At 35.7% G+C, this 27,142-nt stretch overlaps 1 protein-coding gene across 1 annotated transcript; it reads right to left on the bottom strand.

Moving 5' to 3' along the window:
- Window positions 1-21,788: 21,788 nt before the first annotated feature.
- LOC120089951 (uncharacterized) lies at window positions 21,789-25,014 on the bottom strand. The gene is made up of 3 exons (XM_090307570.1): window positions 24,802-25,014; window positions 23,738-24,009; window positions 21,789-22,043 (listed from the first exon to the last, which is right to left on the bottom strand). Exons 1-2 carry the CDS (start codon window positions 24,875-24,877, stop codon window positions 23,771-23,773), a joined length of 315 nt encoding a protein of 104 aa, XP_090163696.1. The 5' UTR covers window positions 24,878-25,014; the 3' UTR covers window positions 21,789-22,043; window positions 23,738-23,770.
- Window positions 25,015-27,142: the final 2,128 nt, after the last annotated feature.

Below are 27,142 nucleotides of genomic sequence, written 5' to 3'. Positions count from 1 at the left end.
TAAAATTAGTAATAAGCTTTCTTTGTCTTGCGTTCTCAGTAGGTGGAAAATACTTTTTCATGAATTTCTCCACTACCTATTCCCAAGAAGTAATCTCTCCTAGTTCGAGCGAATAAGCCCATTTCCTAGCTTGATCACAGAGAGAAAATGGGAACAACGTTAGTCGAACTTCTTCAGCAGAGATGTTCAGGAACACAAAAGTATTGCAGATTTTAATAAAACTTCGAAGGTGGGCGTTCGGATCCTCGCCACGCCTTCCTCCAAATTGACCTACAGTCTGGATCATCTGCAGCATCACCGGTTTCATCTCGAATTTACTTCCATCGAGGGCAGGCCTCGTGATTCACAGAGAGAAATCATAGAGATTTGGCAATGCATAGTCCCTAATGGGCCTATTGCGATCATTTGCCAACAGAATCGGATTCACTATGACATTATTATCATTTGGTGCTCCACCTCCAAGCTGCTCCGCCATCTCTTCTTTATCGAATTGTGGTTGTTGTTGGCAGTCTCATAGTCTCCTTCGAAATGTTCTCTCAATCTCCAGGTCGTAGTTCGCCAGAGATTGAGAGTTCTACAAAGAAATCACAAAAATTAATGTTAACAACTATTTTGCCGAAGTCCCCGACAACGACGTCAAAAACTTGATGCGTTATTTTTATGAATGAAAATATGGATGATATGCGTTGGTGGATTGCGTTGTGCACTCAAGTTTCCCTAGTGGAATTCAAGTGTAAATTCCTCTGAGTTTCCTGGTAAGTCTAGGGTCGAACACAGGGACTTGTAAAAATAGTTGAGTTGGTGATTTTTATGAAAGCTTGCAGTAACCAGTTAAATAAATAAAGTGTAGGTGTGTTGTTGCATTGATGGAAAAGAAGTAAATAAGGCGGCAGATTTGAGAAAGATAGTTGCGTTGATAGATGCAATGAATATGCGATGAACGGGTTGAGAAGGTCTTTTAGCTAGCGTTACTCGGGAATGCGTCAAACCTTGCGATCATGTTACAACCATGCACAATAAGTCATTTCCCGATGTAAATGCGATGCTCCTAAGTCTAGGATACATGTGTTGAATGCAAAATGTCCATAGAGCTTATCCCTAAGTCTCTACTCTTTTCCTATGCGTTGATACAAAATGCATGAAAGCAAGGTGACCACATACAATCATACCTTATTGCTAAGATGCATGCAATGCGTTGATAACAAATAGTGCTCATTCCTAAGCGCCTGTCTCCCGTTTATGCGTTCTAATCTAGTTTTTCCAAACCTAGATTCTGACCTGACCTTCCCAAGTCTAGATCCAGTTTTTAGACTGCCCTCCCGAGTATCTCTAATAGACGAATGAAGCATAAATAAACAAGATAATCGCAAAGATGAAGATTCGCTCGTTATGCTAGCTAACTACTTCTCAACCCATTCAACTAATTTAGTTACTCATGCATAAATAACAGAGAGTGAACATATATAGAGAAAGACATTTCATTCTTATAACTGAGTTGAGTACAAAATGATAATGGAAAATAAAGGTAGAGAGTCTGGTAGCAATTCCTTGCTGACCAAGGCTTTTTACACTGAATCTCTATTCTGATCTACAAATGTTCCCGCTTCCGCAGGCGTCGGCCCTCTTTCTGTCTTGGAGCTTCCGGTACTTTCCCAAGCTTGCTGGAACGATCTATCGGTACCCTTTCTTCCTCGCGTCCACCTTAAAATGAAAGAAGACTATGGACAAAGATGTGAACTTGTAAAGTGATGAAGTAATCGACTGCTTAACCTGTTCTCTGAAGAATGCACTTGGTATTTATAGAGTTTCCATGGTGAAAGGCGGCTTCTCTCTCCCAGTTGTATAGATGGTACAGCTTTAATTCCTAATTGACGCGCCGGATGATTGTTACGATAAAGCTTAATGAACTTTGTGACCGTTATCGGCTGTCAACTTAATTTAGATCCGACTGTCATCAGCTTTCTGTCCCATCGCTCTTAATTATCCTTTCACCCGGTTGCGCCTACCATGTTACACTAACCAAGTTGCAGTGATTCTTCTTAGACAAATGTTTGCGAGCACAATCAACGCAAAGTCTTGCGGTGAAGTTGCACTCGACCAATGTACTCCTATGATCGCAATCTCTGCATTGCGTTAATACATATTCTGCACAAAAATGTAAAGATCAACTGTGCTAATGCATTGGACGCATGCGACTGCAATATTATAGAATTTATGCTTAATGGACGCAATTTAACATATTTCATCAATGCAATCCAACATTGTTTAAGAACTTAGTACTATGATAACGTGCATTTATGCCCGTTATCAACTACAGCTTATATTTTGAACAATGTTCCATCCAAGAGTGTATTTGAAACACCTTTGGAATTATGGAGAGGTCGAAAATGTAGTTTGTGACACTTTAGAATTTGAGATTGCCAGCACATGTGCTTGAGGCAAATCCTAAGAAATTGGAACCTTATTCAAAATTGTGCCTATTTGTAGGCTATCCCAAGGAAATAAGGGGTGGTTACTTCTATGATTGTAAAGAAAATAAAGTATTTGTATCAACAAATGCTACATTTTTCTTAGAGAACCACATCAGGGAGCATAAGCCATACAGTAAGATTGTGTTGAATGAACTTTCTAATGAAATTATTGAAACTTCAACAAGATTTTTTCAAGAGGCCATTACATCAACAAGAGTTGTTAATGTTAGTTCATATAGTCAAGCACATCCACCTCAAGTGTTATAATCCTAACTGTCATATTAGATGGTGACGTTGAGGATCCATTATCCTATAAATAGGCAATGGATGATGTGGACAAAGATGAACGGTTAAGCTATGGATCTTGAAAAGAGTCTATGTACTTTAATTCAGTTTGGGATCTTGTAGATCAACCTGATGGGGTAAAACCTATAGGTTGCAAATGAATTTACAAGAGGAAAAGAGGTTAGATGGTAAGGTACAGACCTATAAAGCTAGACTGGTGGAAGAGGGTTATACCTAGGTTAAGGGAGTGGACTATGAAGAAACTTTCTCACATGTTACCATGCTTAAGTCTATTCAGATTCTCCTATTCATTACCACATATTATGACTATGAGATATGGCAAATAAATGTCAAGAAATCCTTTTTGAATGGTAATCTTGAAGAGACTATCTACATTCAGCAACCAGAGGGGTTCATTAAAAAAGGTCAAAAGCAAATGATTTTCAAGCTTTTAATCGGTCCATTTATGGATTGAAACAGGTATTTTGATCTTTGAATATAAGATTTAATACTACGATCAAATCTTACAACTTTGACTAAAACATTGATGAGCCTTGTATCTACAAGAAAATTATCAACAGTTCAATAGCTTTCTTAGTATTGTATATGGACGATATCCTACTCATTGGGAATGACGTGAGTCTACTAATATCTGTTAAGAAATAGTTAGCCGCTCAATTCCAAATGAGAATTTTGGGAGAGGCGCAAATGGGAGAGGCGCAATTTTTTCTAGGGATTCAGATCATCAGGGATCGTAAGAACAAAATGCTAGGCTTGTCTCAGGCATCGTATATTGACAAGATGCTTGTTAGATATTCGTTACACAATTCCAAGAGGGTTTATTACCTTTCAGGCATGGATTTTTTTTGTCTAAGAAAAAGTCTCCTAAGACTCCTTCAGAGGTTGAGGAAATGAGATAGATTCCCTATGCATCGGCTATTGGTAGCATTATGTATATGATGTTATATACTTGACCTGAAAAATAATGGGACTATCCCTAGTATTTGGTAGAGAAAAATAAGTCTATCCCTAGTATTTTGCAAACTTAGAGAGTAGTTTATATGTGCTAAGGTCATTAGCATCTAAAGCATTGTTAAATAATGAAATATTCAAAACTACAAAAACTCAACATAAAAGACAAAAGATTTCTCCTAAGGAAAATAGTCATCTTTGGCATCTAAGATTAGGCCACATAAATCTCGATAAGATTGAAATATTGGTTAAGAGTAGACTTCTAAGCGAGTTAGAGGAAAACTCTTTACCAGTATATGAGTTATGCTTTGAAGGAAAAATGACAAAAAGGTCTTTTACTGAAAAATGTCATAAAGCCAAAGAACTCTTGGAACTTGTAGATTCAGACCTGTGTGATCCTATAAATGTTAAAGCAAGATGAGAGTTTGAATATTTCATCTCTTTCATAGATGATTATTCGAGATATGAGTACGTTTACCTAATGCAACATAAGTGTGAATCTTTTGAAAATTTCAAAGAATATAAGGCTGAAGTTGAGAATTTATTAGGTAAAACCATTAAAACACTTTGATCAGATAGAGATGGAGAGTATATGGATTTAAGATTCTAGAACTATATGATATATTATGGAATCGCATCCCAACTCTCGATACCTGGTACACCTCAGCAAAATGGTGCATAAAAAAGGAGTAATAAAACCTTGTTAGACATGGTTCAGACTATGATGAGTTATGCTCATTTACCCTATTCTTTTTGGGGTTATGCAGTAATCACTGCAACTTATATTTTGAATAATGTTCCATCCAAAAGTGTATTTGAAACGCCTTTGGAATTACTGAGAGGTGTAAAGGTAGTTTGTGATACTTTAGAATTTGAGGTTGCCAGCTCATGTGCTTGAGGCAAATCCTAAGAAATTGGAACCTTGTTCAAAATAGTGCCTATTTGTAGGCTATCCCAAGGAAACAAGGGGTGGTTACTTCTATGATCGTAAAGAAATAAAGTATTTATATCGACAATGCTACATTTTTTTAAGAGGACCACATCAGGGAGCATAAATCATGCAGTAAGATTGTGTTGAATGAACTTTCCAATGAAATTACTGAAACTTCAACAAGAGTTGTTGAAGAAGCTAGTACATCCACAAGAGTTGTTGATGTTGGTTCATCTAATCAAGCACATCCACCTCAAGAGTTGAGGGAGCCTCGACGTAGTGGGAGGATTCCAAATCCACCTACTCATTATATGGGTTTAACAATAATCCTAACTGTCATATTAGATGGCGACATTGAGGATCCATTATCCTATAAATAGGCAATGGATGATGCGAAAAAAGATGAATGGGTTAAGGATATAGATCTTAAAATAAAGTCTATGTACTTCAATTCAGTCTAGGATCTTATAGATCAATCTGATGGGGTAAAACCTGTTGGATTTTATGTCCTAAAATTCGTGGTTTGTAAACAATAAACTTATTCTGTAAATTGATAAAGTTGTTATTGAATATGTGAATTGCTTATTTCATTTTAGAAATAAATCCAATAAACTTAAAGATCAATGACTATTACATGAGAACTTGAACTTTATGTGGAGACATAAGAGTGGATCAGGTTCAAGTAATAGTCAAAATGATCTATAGTATACGAATAAGGTTAGGTGTCTTATTCTAGCAATACTATTGGATGCGGCCCACTATGAAGTTGTTACAATTTGTTGTAAAGTGCTACAAACGAAGTGGTCCTGATTCATTCATGCATTGGCATAAGGAGCGGGGGTATCCTATGCAATGAGTTTGCATAAGATCGGACTAAGAATTAAGTCACTCTTATATTATAACGTTGTTTACTATTTAAAACTGACTATTTCAAAGCGATGACCTAGGTAACTTGACCTTAATCCTGAGCTAACTATGAACTCTTGTTTATTCGGGATTATCCTTAGATTTGCATGGGTGAGGGTTGGCTCAATAGCGCCGGCTCAATAGCGCCGGCTCAATAAGATTCCCATTTCAGAGGTAAGACCGTGTAGATAGTTGGGGACATAAGGTGCAAGACGAAATTAACTCCTACCTGCTTTTAAGGATAGTAGAGAGGTTGTTCCCTTAAGTGTTGACTCTAGGTCTTGAACAAGGGGCCCTATCCTCTCACTGGCCCGAGAGGGACTCGGTTTAGTAATTGGATTACAAACCAATTGTTCATTAGAGGATCAGTGGGACTTAAGGAGAAAGATGTAATCTCGAAGATAAAACAGCATTTGACCCAGCCGTTATTACGAACAACCTCTGAAGGTTTGATTTACTAATCATGGTCATATCGAGTGGACATAATATATCTATAATGAGGGGAGTGCAACTACTAGGCTTTAGTGGTTTGACCCGGTAGTTAACGAATGGTGGTTAATTAGGTTATAGAGTTTAGCCAGATAATCGCGGATCGTTGGAGCCCACGATCTGTAGGTCATTGTGGTCCCCCTACTAGCTCATATCATACTAAACTTTAAAACAGTGTGACAAACGAATTTTAAGTGTTCAAATTCGATTTTTAAAGTAAAGCGTTAAATATATATGATATATTTAACCTAATGTTTGATTGTGAATTAAACATAAAGAGAGAGAAAATAAGAGATATTTAAATAAGATTTAAATATCAAGATTATGAATAGGAATTCATATAAATTGGGATTAGTGTTGGATTTAATATTTAAATTAATTAAATTATTTAATATTAATTTAATTTTAAAATTGATTATTAGAATTAATTTTGAATTTAAACGAAATTGGTCAAAATTACATTAAACTTTGACCAAGTTAGTGGAAAGGTCTAACATTTGTGAGTGGGAAATTCCAACTATTGAATTGCTAAGTATTGTCTTCATTTGAAAACACTTGCCCCACTTAATCCCACTTTGAGTTAGTGGTTTTCTGAGTGTCAAATTCTCATGGAACTCAAAATTTCATGTCAGGCATGAAATGGCCTATAAGTAGAAGAGTTCTATGATATTTGGTTCTTCTTGGCAAAGTGGAAATTTTTTAGATTTTTGAGAAAAAACTTAGGCCTAAATCTCTCTCAAACCTTAACCTATTCCTCTCCAAATTAGTCACTCACCGAATCCCACCATCCCGTTCTAAGGCTGGAGAATAGTCGTGAAAACTCTCGTGGTGGTCTACGAACCGTTCGTGAGGAGATTGGAGCTAATTTGGAGAAGATTCAAAGTCTACAAAGGTTGTATTCTTTTTCCCCTTTTATTTATTTCAATTGCATGCTTATCCTTTATAATTAACCTAATTAAAGTACTTTAGATCGTTTATTTCTTCCACTGTGCATGTGTTCGTTCCATCAAAATCTATATGTTGCAGATGGATTTACAAGAGGAAAAAAAGTGTAGATGGTAAGGTACAAACCTATAAAGCTAGACTGGTGGTAAGGGGTTATACCCAGGTTCTATGAAGAAACTTTCTCACATGCTACCATGCTTAAGTCTATCCAGATTCTCCTGTTCATTGCCACATATTATGACTATGAGATATGGCAAATGGACGTCAAGACTGCCTTTCTGAATGGTAATCGTAAGGAGACCATCTACATACAGCAACTAAAGGGGCTCATTCAACAAGGTCAGAAGAAAATGGTTTGCAAACTTAATTGGTTTCTTTATGGATTCAAACAGGCGTTTTGATCTTAGAATATAAAATTTAGTACTGCAATAAAATCTTCCAGCTTTGATCAAAACGTTGATGAGCATTGTGTCTACAAGAAAATCATCAACAGTTTAGTAGCTTTCTTATTATTGATGTGGACAATATCCTACTCACTGAAATGATGTGAGTCTACCGATAGCTGTTAAGAAATAGCCAGCCGCCCAATTCCAAATAAAAGTTTTAGGAGAGGCGCAATTTGTTCTAGGGATTCAGATCATCAGGGATCGTAAGAACAAAATACTAGTCTTGTCTCAGGCATCATATATTGACAAGATGCTTCTCAGATATTCGTTACACAATTTCAAGAGTAATTTATTACCTTTCAAGCATGGATTTTTTTTTCTTTCTTTTTTTTTTTTTTGTCTAAGGAAAATGTCCTAAGACTCCTCAAGAGGTTGAGGAAATGAGACAGATTCCCTATGCATCAGCTATTGGCAGCCTTATATATGTGATGATATGTACTTGACCTTAAATTTTCTATGCAGTAGGGATCATCAATAGACATCAGTCTAATCCAAGATTTGATCACTAGAAAACAGTTAAAACCATCCTCAAGTATCTTCGGAGAACAAGGGACTACATGCTTATGTGTGAAGCTAAAGATTTCATCTTTACATGATACACTGACTCTGATTTTCAAACTGATAGGGATTCTAGGAAATCCACATTAAGATCAATGTTCACTCTTAACAGTAGGGCTATAATCTGGAGAAGCAGAAAGCAAGATTGTATTGTTGACTTTACCATGGAGACAGAGTATGTAATGATTTGTGAATCTATCAAGAAAGTTGTATGGCTCAGGAAATTCTTGACATACTTGGAAGTTGTTCCTGACATGTCAAATCCCATTACCCTTTATTGTGATAATAGCGATGTGGAAAATTTCAAGCAGCCTAAGAGCCACAAGAGAGGAAAGCACATTGAGCGCAAATATCATCTCATTCGAGAGATTGTGCATGGAAGGGACGTTATCCTTATGAAAATCACTTCGGAGCACAATGTTGCTGATCCATTTACAAAGGCTCCTATGGCTAAAGTTTTTTTAGGTCACCTGGAGAGTCTAGGCCTACAAGACCTAAATCATCTTGTCTAAGGCAAGTGGGAATTTATTGTTTTGTGTACTGCACTTTTTTTTTTATACTTTATATGTATACACTCCACTAGCTTTAGGATAAGTGGAAGATTGTTGGGATTGATTCCCTAAATCTCGTGGGTTTCGTAATTTATAAATTATTTCTATATAATTATTTATTTAATAAAATAAAATATTATTTTATTCGACATTTAGTCTACATTAACCCAAATCCAATAAACTAAGATTCAAGGTTATTTAATGTAACTTAAATATGTATGTGGTTGATATACAAGTAGATCATATTTTAGTAATAACTTGAATGATTTGTAGTATATAGATAAGACTAGGTATCTTATCTTGGTGACACTATGGATACGACCCACTTTGTAATTATTACAATTGTTGTAAAGTATTACAAATGATCTAATCCTAATCGTTCATGTGAAGACATGTGAGTGGAGGTATCCTATACAAAGAGTTTGTATAAGACCAGACCACGAAATGATTAATCTCTCTTTATAACACAATTACTTAAAGAGACTTACATTTCACTAAGATAACCATAGGTAACTTGATTTTAATCTTAAGTGAGTTGTGAATTCTTGTCTATAAGGGTGATTCCTTGATCTGTATGGGTAAGAATGACCAGATTCGCCGACTCAATATGCCTACCATTTTGGGAATTCGTCCAAGGAGCTAGAAACACAGTTTCACAAGGTGGAATTCGCTCCTTCACAAGATGGAATTCGTTCCTTCCCGTCTCAAGGGTAAATAGATGAATTGCTTTCTTAAGGTTGATTCTGGGTCTTGAACAATGAGGTGCCTCACCCTCTCAATGGCTAGAGAGGGGTTTAGTTAATAGTTGGACTATAAGTAATTGTTCATTAAAGGGATCAGTGGTACTTAAGGAGTTAGATGTAACTACAAAGATAAAACGATAATTTGACCCAGTTGTAGTTACAAACAATTGTGAAGGGTATGTTGATTGGTTATGTCCATGGATAATGAAATATATCTACAGTGCCAAGATTGCAGTTGTCAGTCTTTAGTGGAATGTTGGGCAGTTAATGAATACTGATTAATTTGATTAAAGAGTTTAATTAATTAATCTCATATCATTGAAGCTTCTAATCTGTAGGTCCATAAGATTTTCTTGCTAGTTCATTAAATATTTAATAAGAATCAATTGATTTTGGATTAATTTGAATTGTCTAAATTAATTAAGAAAATTAATTGTATGAGATGCAACTAATATAATGTATATAGATACATTTTAATATAAGTTTGAGGAGGGAGATAAATATTTGAATAGGATTCAAATATTAATCATATGAATGTGATTCATATAAAACTATAGGTTAAAATTAATATGAATAAGATTATTAAATTATATTTTATGTGAGAAAATATCATTTGAATATGATTCAAATTAAATTAAATATGTGATATTTAATTTATTAGTTAATTAAATGTTAATTAATTAAGCTTACTAATTTAATTATATGTTAAATATGATTTAATATATAGTTAATTAATATTATTAATTTAATTATATTAAATTAATAATATTATTAAGAATAACTTCATGTGGGAAGTTATTCCCTTTCCCTCTAACATATCAAGGAAAAGTATTCTGCTGAAGTTAATACATTGTGATTTTGGATCTCAAGAACACTCAGCAAAAGAAAAAACACATTCTCTAAACTCTCATTCCCTCACCAAAAATTTGAAGAGTCCACAACTCCTTATGGTTCTTATCCTGAGAATAGTGGGGAAGATCTCGTGGTACTATTCAAGAGAGTTTCTTGCTGTGTTCATAGAGTTCGTGTTGCTCGTGACATTGGAGAGGAAAATCGCGAAAAAGTTTTTTTTTTCTACAAGGGTAAATGTTTTTGTTCTTCCCTTCCTCTCTGTGTACAAAAGCATGTTTATAGGTAAATTTGATATTTATTCCTTTTCTATAAAATTTCTTTGTTTTTGGAGTTTTCCAAAACGAAATTTATTGGCGCAAGGCGATTACTCGCTTCTGCTGAGGATTCAAATCCATCGTAGAATATATCACTTGAATTGCTTATGTGAAGGTGGTTGTCAAAGTTGGTCATTGGAGTTGTCATCGGAGGTGGTTGCCGAAGCTTGGAGTTAGTCGGACAAAGATGGTCGTCAGTGCATGTTGCTAGAGTGTGATAACGCTAGTCGTCGATAGTGGCCAATGGGTGGAGTCATTGAAAACATTAGATGAATGAGAGTTGAAGTGAGTTGGGATGAGTTGATAAAAATAATCCACTCATATTCACTAACATTTTAAGTTGGGGGGCAAATATTGAGTTGGTAATTTTCACCAACTCAACTCAACTCATATTGGCATGCCAAACACCCCTTAAAGTTGAAACATGGAGTAAAACATGTTTTGGATCAAATTTTCAAGTACTTAAAAGCATTTATTTATTTATTTATTACCCTTTGTTATTATTTACCCTTGAAAACACTCTTTTTGAACATTTAGGGGGCATCTACGTGCTGAGTTGTGTTGAATTGATTTTATGATTATTATCTGGGACGTTAGATTATCTGTGGAGTTAAATTGTCTATGTTTCGGGTGAAGAGTTGGGTTGAGTTGAGCTGGAATGTGTGTTGGGGGTGTTGAGTTGAGTCTGAAAGTCTGTGTTTGTGGTGCAGAGTTGAGTTGAGTTAGGGTATCTGGTACAATTTTCCTAAACAAAATTGATTTTTTTTTCTTGAATTTTTTTCCTTTTTTTTTTAATTTCCAACTACACATATTTTCATACAATTTTTAGAACTAAAAAGTACTTTATCTTTTTTGCCATTCTTAAAATATAACAACTTCCTACAAAGTATACATATACTAAACACAAATTTTGAATTCAACTTTTGAACACTCAATTCCATAACATATATATTTTTTCTGTTCTTAAACACCAAACATATTCCAAACAAATGAAAAAAATTTCACAATTACTTAGTGTTCAGAAGAAAAGGGAGAGAAAAAAGGTACTCGTCTTTTGTTATGCGTTAATCTCTATGCGTCATGGTCATGCGTTGGATTGGAGAATATGCAATATGCGTTAAGCGCGTATGCGATGACTATGCATTTCTGTCACAAGTTTTCTTACTTTCTCGCCAAGTATATCGAGAAGCAAGTTTCTTGGGATGATCGAGGTCGAACACAGAGACTTGTAACTAAATAATGTTTGTGAAATAATGCATTTGAGATGATGAATAAAAGTAAAAAAAGATAAAAGTTAATGGATTATGCATTACTCCTACTCCTAACTAAATAGATTAAGCAATGGAAGTTTAACTATGAGAATTGGTAGAGATGCGGCAACTATTAACACATAATAAGGTGACTATATTATGTTTGTTCGTTAGAGTAATCCCAACTCACCACACTAACGCATCACACACCTCTCGGTGGCTAGCCACATGCTTATATCTCTATAATGCATGGTTGCGTCAAGTAGAAAATCATTCCTATCTCTAGGAACAATGCTTACTTTGCTTTAGTGTGTTCCACTACTTACCCTCTCGGGCAGTTGGTTATAACTAATCATCTCATAAACAAGCATTGCGATAGCATCACACCAAGCAAAGAGGATTAACTCACTATACTCGTGCAACGCACACCTCTCAGTGGTTTGCTACATGCATCATATCTCTAGGCCGCATGACTGAGTATGCGACATGTCTTTGATACTTAACTAAACAATGATAAAGAAGAACAAGAAGATGAAAATGGTGTTGAAGGAACTAAGAGATACATTGATTACAAAATGTATTAATGTCTTAAGCCAAAATGTAATACAATACAGAGATAAGAGGAGAGGTGGAGGGCTAGATGTAAGCAATCTCTTACTTTTCATCCAAAATACGTCAAGGCTACTGGTAGTGCCATGGATGGATGGTGGAGACGTCTCTCTTGAGCTCTATCTCCAGCGAAACTCTGATTGTCACTCGGAAGGGGCTGTGGAGGTGAAGAACCCTTAAAGAATGTCTTGCCTATGCTCTCATCTGTGATCACAAGAATCTGCCTAAAGCAGAAACTTGGATGGATTGAAGTTAAGCTCCAAGGCTCTATTTATAGAGTTCAAACGCCGAAAACTCTTATACTTCATTCTGACTCATTGCTACTTCTGTCGCAGTATGAAAAATGTCAGCATCACGTTATCTTGTTGATACTCCCAAGGTACGCGTTCATGCTTGTTTCTCCTGAAGTGTCAAAGCATTCCACCCACCTCGCGATCAGCCTTTTATCACGATCATTTTGTGGACACAGCATTCCATGTGACGAACTAGTCTTCATGACGATCAACGCATGCGGTCAACCTTGCGACGGTCTGGGACCAACGCATGCGATCAATTTCTGCAATAGCTGCAAAAATAGACATTTTGATGCATAATAATGCATGATATAGGGTTAGTGAGGATTTTCGGTGCTAGTTGACATAAGCTTACTTTTTCATATGAATTCTTAGTATTATTGAGCATATTCTATGTATTAGCCCTCATATTTCTAAGTAAAAGGTTACAATAGCTTGTATTTCTACAAGCTATCACACCCCCAAATTTAGAATCATGCTTGCCCTCAAGCATGTCTTATACTTAGGAAATTCAAAACTTACCCTCTGACTTTTTCTTTGCGTTGACCAGCTTTTCAAAATACAATTCACTTGCACCTCTAACCTTGGCAACAACGCTCTCCTCAAATTTAGCTACTTCTTCTAATAGATATTTTCTAAGTTTAATTTTGGCAAGCCTCTGCTAAAAAACTTTTCACTTATTTCAGGCAACTTTGCCTTTAGCTTTTTACAATGCGTTCGTTTAATACGATTCAAAGCTTTGCGATTCATTATTGAATTGGGGCGTTGAACCTGGTTATGCTCTTCATTTTGGCTTGCCCCACGGGTGTCATGCGGCCATCCAACTTTGGTTTCGTGCCATATTCAAATCAACTCTTGTCTTAGCTTATTTGGGTTGTGCCATATAGAAGAGTTGTTATTATGCATTGATTCTGATCACCTACTTTCGTTTTGGCCTACCTGCATGGGTGTCATGCGAAGTATCCAACTACGAGTAAGTACCTTTCACAACTTTAACTTTTATCAGCTTAGGTCTCCCCCTTGCACTGACAGTGGAGTTTTTATTATGATTTTTTTTTTTTTTTGAATAATCATCACAATGTTAAGAATGAACGCATTTTCCCGGACCACTACCACCTCCAAATTTAGAAAGTGGCAAGGTCCTTGCCAAAAAGCTAAAAACAAACTTGTTTGGGAATGCGATAAAAGATGTTTAAGCAGAGGTTTGGACAAAATAAAACTTAAGACTGTCAAACCTTAAAGAATTTACTAAAGTGAGGTGAGCCCTGCGATGTTTAGTTAGTGGATGTAGTGAATTATAAGTATCATCATGGGTGCTAATCTATCAATGCAAAAGCAAAAGAGAATTTCAGAAGGATAAAGCATAAAAGATAACAAGAAAAGAAACCTACGACCAGAATATCAATTTCGTCAATACCTAGAACTCATGCGGAGGAAATAGCCATGTGTTGAATGATGGAAAGGATTCTTCTTTCGAAACAATGCACCGAGAGGAAATTATTATCGCACCCACAAGGAGTGAACGCAAACCACATCCAAGAAAGCAGTCGCAAATCCAAAATGACAATAATCAAATAAATGAACTACAGTTAACTAGGAAAGCAAAGTAAAGATAGAGTAGAAGATGTCCCTGGAGAAAATATGAGTGAAGCCACCACAAGGAGTCTTCCATGCAGAAGATTAAACTCGACTGCTTAGGTCAAGGAACTCGTTGTCCTGACCATCGGAGCTTCCAGCATTTGTTGGTTGCATGTTGGTTAACATACTCCTAAGACTGCTTCCAGCTGGTGTGATAGATAGCCTTTTGATCTCAGGGTCAATATTGAATTTCGGTGCATCACCTTCACTTAAGCTATATACGCCCAAGACTAAAAGGAGTGCCTGCGAAAACACAAAACTTAACAAACTACTAGTTTCCAATTCCCGGCAATGGCACTAAACACTTGTTCGAAGGAAAATGGAGAGAAAAAATGCACTCGTCTTTTATTATGCGTTAATCTCTATGCATCGATGGTCTTGCGTTAGATTGGAGAATATGCAATATGCGTCAAACGCATATGCGATGACCATGCGTTCCTATCACAAGTTTTCTTGCTTTCTCGCCAAGTATATCGAGAACACAAGTTTCTCAGGATGATCCAAGGTCGAACACAAGGACTTATAACTAAATAATGTTTGTGAAGTAATGCATTTGAGGCGATGAATAAAAGTAAAAAATGACAAAAGTTAATGGATTATGTACTACTCCTACTCCTAACTAAACAGATTGAGCAATAAAAGTTTAACTATGAGAATTGGTAAAGATGCGGCAATTGTTAACACATAATAAGGTGACTTCATTATGTTTGATCGCTAGATTAATCCCAGCTCACCACATTGACGCATCGCTCACCTTTCGATGGCCAGCCGCATGCTTATATGTCACACCCCGCCCCGAGCCTGCACTCCTGAGCCCGAGGAGAGGCGTGAAAAACCGCAGATACCACCCTTTTGTGATATCTATTGTCCAACCGAACCTCTTTACTACACTCAATAAAATTTAAGTTAAGAAAATAACAACAACTGATTAAATAGTCCCATTTTATATTACAACAACCATGTAATGTTTATAAAACTCCAAGACTTAACTACATACAACAACCATTCTTAAAACCCTCTGGAAGAGTAACTGTGGCTTGTGGCAGACCTTGACCTTAGCAGCACCCTGAAACTCCTCACCTTCCACTACCTGGGGGGAAACATAGAAAACGTGAGCGACAAAGCTCAATGAGTGGCAGCTTTAAACAAACATAAGTTTGATTTTAGATACTCATCTTTGGAAAACAATTCCACAATCAACAATAATCACATAGCAAAATGTAATCTCCCCAGCCTGTTAGCTGGACAATCCTGGCACGATTACCAACGTGGACACAAGCTCACTACCCTATAACCCGTCAACTGTGTATATGATGACATTCTTTGTTAGCCGTGTTTGGGTATGCTGACAATTCCAACCAGATATTCTGATACTCTCAGTCAAGCGTCCACCAAGCACACTAACAGTATCCCGATTATGAATCCCATTTCCTAATGCAAATATACATGCATTGTGACAACAATACAAATCAAATATCCAGACTAACATATTTCCTGATCATGCCAATATTTCAAACACAACCTATGTATATAGTCATATATATATATAGAAATCAACCATTCAAACAATGGAATAACCAATCACCTTGGTTGGTTAGGAACTTTCCTCTTCGGAGTTCCTTAGGTTTCCTTGGTTCCCTTTTTGAACTCTAAATTTCAGATTCAATTATCAGCTTAGATTACACATAGTTCCAGAACTTATTCTAAGATACTTTCTTCTGAAAACATGGTCTAAAATGTCTCAGAAATCTTACCCTAAAATCTTAGCTCCGAACTCCTCGTGGTTTGGCCGGAATCATCAAAACATCAAGGCTAGCCCAAGCTTACCCAACGGCTTGATCCTTCTGTTTTTTCCTCATTCTCCAGCCTGATTCCTTAGAGCTTCTTCTCTGATAGTCCTACCAACTAGACTCTCAGAGCTTTTAGGTGGCTTTGGAATCACTCCAAACACACGATTATTCTGGGAGAACTCCTTGTCCCAAGTTGATGCTACTTCCAGACCTTCCTATCCGACAGCATCTCCTCCTCTTGGAACTTCATGACCGACGCATGGTCTTGCTACCAATGCATGCGTTCTTCCATCAATGCATAGTCTCCTCCCAATCAGCCTTCATACATTCTTCTTAATGTCCTTTGAAGAGAATTTTGATTTATGGTCTGAAGTCTTTGGCCCTATTTATAGGCGTCCAAAATCTCTCTAAGACCGACACCTTCTACTTGGCCATATGTCCAAGTGTTCTTTCCTTACACTATTAACACAATCTTACATCATCGCAATCCAAGGTGCCTTCCTCCCCTTTTATCAATGCATAGTCCTCAAATTTGCATGTCTTCTTGTGCATCCACCTCATTTTATTAAGGCCTAAGATTTCTTCATAACAAGCCACATGTCCAGATGACGACCTTGAATGCATCCATCCAACTTCATATGCTCTTGTCCCTCATATGCATCCATCTAACTTCATATGCGTTCATCCAACTTCATATACGTTCATCCCTCATATGCGTCCATCTAACTTCATATGTGTTCATCCAACCTTACCTTGTACCCTTGCGGTGTCTTTAAATGTCAACATAACACCCTTCAAGCCATTGCCGTCTAGCACCTTTCCCCATATGCGACCTACTAACCTTGATTGTGCCATTTCCAACTAAGCAACCTTACCTTGTGCATACCATTGATGCAACTTGGTCGCATATGCTAGATGCTCGCAAGGCTCATCCTTGGCCGTATGCCCTCTACCGCATGGCTTACCTTTGCTCTATGCGTTCAACTAGGATTATGACCAACCCTCTTCCACCACATACTATTTGCTCAAACCTTGTCCTATGCGTCCACATGCCTCGGATGTCCTCGGCACATAGCACATCACCAACGCATAACAACCTTTGGGTCGACTTGGTTCTCAACTCAACACCTCATGGTATAGCTCACCATCACCTAGTCTCTTGCTAACGCATCCCTTATGACCAACGCATGTATGTCCTTGTTGCTTGTCAACATCCATAGTCTATTGCTCAAGACCAACGCAACCAACCTCATAAACCTTATTACCACAAGCCTTAGCAACGCAAAGACAATTCACCATGCGTTCACCATGTCTTGTCTCCTCGCCTAGCTCATCGTTTAGCAAGGTTGCCACATAGCACCATTGCATAACATTGTTGCATTAGTACCATCGCATAGTATTGCCGCATACCATCGTGTAGCATTGCCGCATATCATCGTGTAGCATCGTCGCATACCATCGTGTAGCATTGCCGCATATCATCGTGTAGCATCGTCGCATACCATCGTCGCATACCATCGTGTAGCATCGCCACATGTAGCATTGCCGCATACCATCGTGTAGCATCACTGCATACCATCGTGTAGCATTTCCGCATACCATCATGTAGCATCACCGCATACCATCGTGTAGTGGCCTATTTACTACACGATCAACCCTTGCACGCATCTCCAGCGCCTAGCGCCTATGTCCACACAATTTGAGGCTACCGCATGCTCTACTAACCTCCCAAGACATTAGTTGCCGCATGCTTGTCCCCGCATAGCCTTTCCTCTCGGCCATACTATAGCCTCTTTCAACGCCCAAATAACCTCTCAAATGTTCATGGCCAACACATTGCACTACACCAACGCTTAGCACAAGGCCAAGGCATGTCAAATACTTTTCCCTAGCCTCTAACGCATAGTTCTTTTTGGATTTATACTTAATCAAATTTTCACTAGTTATGGCTTATTTCAATGCTACTAAACAATCTATTTAAACACTTAGAATTTTCCTCCTCTTTAATATAGGATTTAACTTATACTTAGTTAATTCCCTTAATCGCCTGCTTAAGTAGGGAAAATGGAAATTCGGGTTTCACATTATATCTCTATAGTGCATGGTTGCATCGAGCATAAGATTATTCCTATCTCTAGTAACAATGCTTACATTGCTTTAGTGTGTTCCACTACTTACCCTCTCAGGCAGTTAGTTATAACTAATCAGCTCACAGACAAGCATTGCGAAAGCCTCACACCAAGCAAAGAGGATTAACTCACACCTCTTTGTGGTTTGCTACATGCGTCATATCTCTAGGCCGCATGACTGAATATATGACTTGTCTTCGATACTTAACTAAATGATGATAAAGAAGAAGATGATGATGAAGATGGTGCTAAAGGAACAAAGAGATGCATTGATTACAAAATGTATTAATGTTTAAAGCCAAAATGTAATACAATACAGAGATAAGAGGAGAGGTGGAGGGCTAGATGTAAGCAATCTCTTGCTTTTCATCCAAAATGTGTCAAGGCTACTGGTGGTACCATGGATGGATGGTGGAGACGTCTCTCTCGAGCTCTATCTCCGACAAAACTCTGATCGTCACTCGGAAGGGGCTGTGGAGGTGAAGAACCCTCAAAGAATGTCTTGCTCATGCTTTCATCTGTGATCACAAGAATCTGCCTAAGCCAAAAACTCGGATGGATTGAAGTTAAGCTCCAAGGCTCTATTTATAGAGTTCAAACGCCAACAACTCTGATACTCTATTCTGACTCACTGCTACTTCCAATGTTAGCATTACCTTATCTTGTTGATACTCCCAAGGTATGTGTCCATGCTTGTTTCTTCTGAAGTGTCAACGTATTCCACCCACCTCACGATCAGTCTTCTATCACGATTATCATTATGTGGATGCAATATTCCATGCGACGAACTAGTCTTCATGACGATCAACGCATGCGGTCAACCTTGTGGCGGTCTGGACCAACGCATGCGATCAATTCCTGCAATAGCTGCAAAAATAGACATTTTGATGCAAAATAACGCATAATATAGGGTTAGTGAAAATTTTCGATGCTGGTCGATGCAAGCTCACTTTTCCATATGAATTCTTGGTATTATTGACACATATTCTATTTATTAGCCCTCGTAATTCTAAGTAAAAGGCTACAATAGCTTGTATTTCTACAAGCTATCACTTAGCCCTCGATCATGAACATTGAAGAAACTTGAAAATTAAACAACATTTTGTTTTCCTTCTTGAAAAAATGTAACATATTTTCAACAGACAACTTGAATGCTCAATTGCATAACAATTTTATCTACATCTCCAAAGACGTTATATTCCAATAAAATGAATATTTTCTCTAATCCCTAACCCTCCCTCATTAATTTTAACTTCAAACCATAAATATTAATTAAAAATAAAACAAAATAAAATTAATTCTTACTTGTTTTTTTGCTTATTTGTGAAATATGAATTTCAATTTTTATGGTTACTGATTTTTTTTTTCTTTTTCTTTTTCTTTTTTTTTGTGTGCAAACGTCTTATTCTTTACATTTTACACTAATACAATGAAATAATGCTTTTTTTTTTTTTTTGTGCAAACCCATTTTTGGTAAACATTTTTTTGTTCAAAATTTTTTTATAGTTAGTTTTTATGGTTATGTCTAATTTGTCACTTACAAACAAAATAAATGTCTACAAAAATGTCTATGTACATATAAAAAAATACATAACAATGAATAACACTCGATACATCACAAATTGTTCCCCAACAATTAAACAAAATTTGGACTACTAAAAGTAGACTCCAAACTTAAAACTAATAAACCTCAAACTAATTATTGGAGGAATTCTACAATTAGTTTGAGCCCTACAAGTAAGATAACAAATTATAGTTAGATTAGAATGAAGCTAAATGCAAATATAATTAAAATCAACCATATTACAACATACCTTCAAAGGTCCAGAATGAATTAGATCAAAATATTGCATTTAACATAGACAAAATATAATTATTTATATAACCAACAACCCTACAATGTACTTTAACGGTTGTACAACGTATGAGTTGAACATGCACAAAAAATAGGGTTGCTATTAAGGGTTTATTTACATGTTCATAAAAACTAGGGTTGTCATTAAGGGTCTCGTTAGAGATGGTCTTCGTCGGAGTTGAAGGTAGTCTTTTTCAGAGTTGCATTGAAGGTGGTTGCCGGAGCCCGGGATTGGTCGTTGAAGTTGGTCGCCAAAGCCTGGAGTTGGTCATTGGAGTTGGCCATGCGAAGGTGGTCATTGAAGTTACTTGTGTGAAGGTGGTCGTCAGAGTTGGTCGCCTAAGATGATTGTCAAAGTCTGGAGCTGGTCGTTAGAGTTGACCGACGAAGGTAGTTGTAGAAGTGTGTCATTGGAGTGTGGTAGAGATAGTCGCCGATGGAGGTCGATGGGTGAAGCCATTAAAAACATTGGAGGGAGGGAGAGTTGGAGTGAGTTAGAGTTAAGTTGGTAAAAAAAAAAACCAACTCAACTCCAACATTTGAAGTTGGTGGGACAAATATTGAGTTGATATTTTTTTACCAACTCAACTCAACTCATATTGGTATGTCAAACATCTCCTTATAGATTTAAGAGGTTTTAAAATATTCATCAATAGGTAAACATTTCCTTATAATAAACTATGCATTTACTATTAAAGCTAGTTGATATTTTTATATTGTAAAAGTATAGTTGAAATATTGAATGAAAATGTTGAAACTATATCAACCATTATGAATATAAATCTTGTGAACATATTTGAAGTTAATGCCTCTTTGTTGTGTGATATTTTAAAGTGAACATTTGTAGTCTCAAAATATATATATAAAAGAAAATTATTAGATGGTCCCTAAATTTTTTGGAACGAGGAAAAGAAATTGGAGTTGCATGGCTTCTTTATTTTATTTTTCAACTCTCTTCCTCTCTCTCTATCTCCTTCCAATGTGTTTCTCCTTCCTGGGGATTTCTTTTTGTACAAATACCCCTCCCTCCTCCTTTCTCTTTTCTCCCTTCTCTAACGGATCAGGAGACGCACAGGAGATGCACATCAGCTTCCTACCATCTCGCACCGTTTGTTGTTCTTTCGTCGACTCTCTACTCGCCAACGCTGTAAATATCTTATGGATTTTTTAGAGAAAAGATCTTATCCCTTTGTATCTTTATCGGTTCCACGAGTTTGGTGATATTTCACCAGAATATTGCATTTTTCATCACTGGGTACGAGGAACAATGTTCAATCTAAAACAAACAACATTCCAAATCTAAAGGAATGAACCATTTGTAGCTTGTCTCTCCAGATCAACTTTGTTTATTCCGTGGAAAGAAGTGCAACAACAATGCAATGTCAATGAACGGCAGTATGTGTCAAATGTGACGAGAGAGAGAAAAAGGGAGGGGCAGTACAATAGCAAACGAATGGCAAAGACGTCAGTAAAGGCATCAAGAGAACCAAAAAAAAAAGAACACAAGGCCAAATCAAATAGAAGAACAATAATAATAAATGTTGATATCGTTTAAAAATGATAGATCAACTTTAACTCGAGAACCGTTTAAAATATTTTTCTGGATCTCAAGAACCAAGAGTGTCCACTTTTACCTCTCAATCGAAAACATACTTTAACCGGTTGAAGTATGCTCTTCGTTTAAAACAAAACATGTTTTAAACATTCATGTGGATGTTAAAAGTTTCAAACATCTTTAAATGAAAGAATAATATTTGAGGCTTTGGTCAAAACCCTTTCACCATTAAACTTGCTATATGACACCAATTTTACAAAACCTGAACCTTTATCCTTCAAGCACTCCTTACAAAATGATTCATTATAATATGGGAATTACAAGGTCATGCCCCCACCGCAATTTCTTTTTTTTTTAAAAAAAAAAAAAAGGAAAATCTAATCTTACAGCAAACTCACTCTATCATCTCACGATCGTTTAGACATTTGAATGCAATAATTCCAACATAATGGTTTCTGAACCTGTGAAAGAAGCCAGCAAAATATCAGGTCGTATAAGAGGATTTCAGTCAAGATATATTGTCAAGTACAAGGTATGGTATAGGAAACATTTGAAAGTTATATGCAACTTTGTACAGAAAAGTAACAAAAAGAAGATAAGTGCTTGAACATTTGACGTGTGATAAACCAATGATGCCTAATTTACGAAGGACCCGAAAACAAACGACAGCGATGCAAGAACAATCCAAAAGAAAATTAAAACAAACAAACAAATTCACAGTATTGATCAAGTGTAGAAGCAAGAACCACGTAAGAGCTAAAGTCTAAAACATTTAAAGAGTCTATAATAAACAATACAACAGCGAGAACCAGAAGATTAAATCACTAAGTCACTGAAAAGTAAATAATTAGACTAGCTTGTGTTGCAATGTCATATTCTATGTACACATGAATAGTCAGTCACCTACACTTATGCCTGATTTTTAAAATGGAAAAATTAGCGCACTTGAGCTCAACTCGGGCCAAAGATGTGCCTTGGGAATGTCTACTCTTTTTTTTTTTTTTTGAAGAGTTGTAACACACGTTAAGGTGTTACCTGTTTTCTTCATGTGTGCAACACATGAATGCCCCTCTCTAAGTACCAAAGAGAGCGAGAATCCTTGGAAACAGGCCTCTAAGAAAGTTACATTTTTCCTGTGGACTCCAGCTTTGGATGGAGTTAATACAACAAAGTCCAAAGGCACTGTGCAGTAAGAATTAGAAGAGTCTAAGCTAACTGTTTTATTCCGGCCCTTATGCCACAAACTATTAGCATTAGCTTCTCAGGAGATGTTTGGGACCAAAATTGAAGTTGTTTAATCTCAGGAGTTGTTAAGTCTAAAGAGTTATTTAACCGTGGGCCACAGTGTAAGGAGTTACTAAGTCATGGAATGATTTTTTTTTTTTAGTTGTGGGGCCATAAGTCATGGAATGATTTTCTTTTTTTTTAGTTGTGGGGCCACAATGAGCTTAAGAACTCCATGTACCAAACAAGAAGGGGGGTGCCCCAACTTCTACTCCTTGGACTAAACATACTCGAATGAATTTGGTATTTTCTGGTGTTTACGACGTATGTTCTTGCATTGAACAGCTCTTTCTGGATATCCCTTCAAATGAAATGCCAGCAATACTTATAAAATATAAATTATCCTTTTAACAATTTTTTGTATTCAGTTCTATTTTTGGCTTCATATCAGTGCAAATGCAAGCCCTCTTCCAGTCTCTATGCATATAGATACTTTCGACCAAGTGGAAAGTCCCTTCATAATTCCTCTTGGCCCTCAGTATCCTACCCTTTTGTACATATTTCATTTTTGGATAAAATGATCATTTCTTTTTCCAAAGAAATTAATATCTCATTTAAGATTTAACTATCCGAATCAAAACTATTAGTTGATACAAAAATATCATTTTATGCATTACTCCCATGGAAAATAAGAACTTGATGACAACAAAGAGGAAAAGAATGAATGAGATAAATTAAAGAAAAAGAACTATTGGTCATGCAGCCTTGGATAGAAACATACATATCCCACTAGATATCTTTCGCTCATACTGTATTCATCATGGGCAACCATATCATCTAATAGACATGACATACCATACAACTCCAGCATATCAATATGAAGTAAGCTATTTCAGGTAAGAAATAAAGGATGACGATATTATTGACATACCAAACTTCAATTATCTAGAATTTCAGATGTTCTTCAATCCCGAAGACCAAGTTCAACCTCAAGTTCATCATCTTCTTCAAACAATTTCAGAAGTCGGGCATATTGCTCCTCTCTTCTCTTCTTTTGCCATAACTTGAAAAGGAAAAATGATAATAACACAACTACCAAAATCCCAAGGAGAATGATGGCAACCATCGAGCCAGTGTTGCTGCTGGAGGATCGATGATTCCCAGAGTCAATACTATTTTTGTTACTGGAATCATCAGAAAGGGCTGTAGTAGCCAACCAAAAGAAGTGTTAAGAGATAGCTGCAAAAGTAAGTATTAATGACTCAATACGACAACTGGACATCTATCATTCGACAACAAAATTCATTTCAAGATAAAAGATAATGGCAGATGCACAAAAACAAAAAGTAAACATGTGGGGTTTGGATTCTACACAGGTAAAATACTAAGCCAAAGATAATAGACTATTTCCTTTCTCCAAAAACCATATAAAATGAAAATAAATAGTGAACAATGAGTACAGGTTTGGACCAAAAATCCTCATTTTCATTTTCAATGAGCAAAACAGTCCATAGCCATCGAATGAACAAAGTTTATGGCTGCTTTATTGTATACTTTTTTCTTTTTTTGATAACTCCATATTCTTCAAAGAAAGATTGTACAAGAAGTTAACTTTTTATGCCAACATGGATTAACTAGTAGTAGTATTTCGCGCATCTTCTTGAGATTCACTAATTGCACATCCGCTGAGATCGTAATACAGCAACCAACTATCATTCAAACACAATTTTAACTGAGAAAACATAAAGAAACAACAAAGATTCCAAATGGACGCAATCAACTAATTAACAGGGAAGGAGATTAAAAAACGAAACAAAAACAAGATCTCAACACGGAATTAATGAAAAAAAATAGTCAATTGCATCGCCGTCTACCAGTAACAGAATCGAGAAAACAAAGAAAAGAACAAATTGCATCAAATCAATTGAGGGATCACAGAAACTGAATAAAATGGAACGAAGCAAGAGATAAGAAAGAGAGATCTGAAGGAGATACCGGAGACGAAAAGTAGGGAAAGAGAAGCCGAAAACGACACCAAATCCAACTCTCTGCGGCTCAAATCTCTGCTCATATCTGTGTGTAACAATCCGTTTCTGGCAAGATTTGCAACAAATTCAAAGGGTGGATGGATCGGTGAAAGTAGAGAAAAATGGAAGGGAAGAAGTTGAAGGGGAAAGCTGAAAGTTGCAAAACCACGCTAACGTTTAACGCTACCTGTTCTAAAGAATTCAATATGCATGATTTTGATTATTATCCTTCCATTTAAGTTTTTTTACCAATTTATTTCTTTAACTTAATTGATTTGATTTTCTTGTTTTTTCCAAATAATAACCTTTTTTTTTATTTGATGTTAGGGAATATTTATTAAAATATAAAAAAACATAGTGATTTTTTTGTATTCTTAGGAAAATGCCGTTTTGGAGAATGAAACTCCCAAATCAATTCGATATATATATATTCCTTTTTTAGTATAACTAGGTAGGAGATTTACTCATTCCTGGTGGGTAACTATTTTATTTTTTTGTTTTTGTTCTATTGACACTACTTTTACCTTCAAATTTCTTCCTTTGTTATCTACTTTTCACCGATAGTTTAAAAAACCAAGCCAAAATTTGAAAACTAAAAAAAGTAGCTTTCAAAAAATTGTTTTTGTTTTTTAAATTTGGATAAGAATTCAACCATTGTACTAAACAAAAATGCAAATCATTGTAAGAAATGTGAATGAAATAGGCTTAATTTTCAAAAACTAAATAATTATCAAATGGGACCTTATTAATACAGTCATACGTCAATTGAGTCATACTCACTATATATGTGTGTGTGGATAGGAGATTTAGTTATTGATACACTTGTATGAGTTATGCTTATTTTTGCGACTCTCCACCTGACAAAGCTTGAACTAAAGAAAAGCAATTGACTTTTTTTAATAAAACAAAAGATATATATATATATATATATATATATATATAAAGACTTTTTTAGGTCTATTCGGTGACAATTTAGTTTTTCATTTTCTGTATTTAAAATTTATGTTTGTTTTCTTTCCTTTTTCAATTATAATTTTCACATTTCTTAAAGAACCTCTAGAACTCTTTAGTTAAATTGAAATTTTAAAAAATTGTGAGTTGAAGAGTGTTTATAAACCTAATTTTCAAAAACCAAAACTAAATAATTAGTGTCTCATTTGATAACCATTTCGTTTTAAATTTTTTATTTATAAAATTTTGTGTTTATTTTTCTACAACTTCTTTATATTGTTTTCATTATTCATAACTCAACAATTGAATTCTTAGCCAAATTCCAAATTTCAAAAAACTACTTTTCTAAGGTATGTTTAGTAATTTTTCTTTTTTTAATTAAGTTCATTTCTTCTCAATTTCTTGTTTGTATTTTTCTTAAGTATAAGAGTTGAATTTTTAACCAAATTTCAAAAACAAAAACAAATTTTTAAAAACTATTTTTCTTAGTTTTCAAAATTGACTTTAATTTTTAAAATATTAGTAAAAAAATAATAGCAAAACAAGAAACTTACAGATAGAATCCGTCTTTATAAACTTTCTTTTCAAAAACCAAAAAATAAAAGACAAAAATATCAAATTGTTACCTGATGGTGCTTTCGTTTTCAAAACTTTATTTTCCTTAAATATAGATAACAAAACAAAGAAATCAATTAGATTGAAAAATGTCGGACCTTTAATATTAATATGGTTGTTTTCAAAACTTATTAGAGAATTGTTGTTTTGAAACTTATTAGAGAAATATTGTTGTTTTGGGAGTTCGAGGCTAGAAGTCGAGGGTTGAGGATTCGATTAATGTAGAGGTTGAATGTTAAGAACTCGACAAACAAAGAAAAACTTGGAAACAATATGTATATTAGGGTTGTCGAAGGTTGAAGTTTCGACATACATAAGTCAAAACTTCAACCCTCGACAAGGAGATAAGTGGGTGAAGGATCTCGCTCATGAGGATCTCGCTCATGAGCAGGATCTCGCTCATGAGCAGGATCTCACTCATAATTGTCTTCACTTATATATATATACATGACCAATGAGAAAAAAAGCTAATAATAAAAAATAACAACAATAACAGAATTTTGTTACAACTAATAACTATAATTTTAAACTTGAGAGTCGAATAGAAATTAGATCCATAGGGACCAAAAAGATATTTTTCCCAAAATTTTAAAAAAAGTTATTTTCACTTCAATTTTTTCTTTCAAGATGCCAAATTTAAAATATTATTCCTCTTCGTTTATTTCTCATTTTAAAGAAAACATTCCTAAACTATTTTCAAAATATTTTCTGACAAGTCTCTTCAAATTTGTTTTCAAACTATT

The sequence above is a fragment of the Benincasa hispida genome, chromosome 11 (assembly GCF_027475165.1).
Source record: "Benincasa hispida cultivar pf3 chromosome 11, pf3_genome.v1.1, whole genome shotgun sequence".
Classification (NCBI taxonomy): domain Eukaryota; kingdom Viridiplantae; phylum Streptophyta; class Magnoliopsida; order Cucurbitales; family Cucurbitaceae; genus Benincasa; species Benincasa hispida.
This window is presented reverse-complemented; position numbering and strand designations above follow the sequence as displayed.

Bases quoted from the DNA above. Each gene is read 5' to 3' on its own strand.
- LOC120089951 (XM_090307570.1), bottom strand. From the start codon at position 24,877: ATGAGCAGAGATTTGAGCCGCAGAGAGTTGGATTTGGTGTCGTTTTCG. The intron at 24,010-24,801 runs GTATCTCCTTCA...TGGCTACTACAG, and splicing joins TTCCCTACTTTTCGTCTCCG to CCCTTTCTGATGATTCCAGT.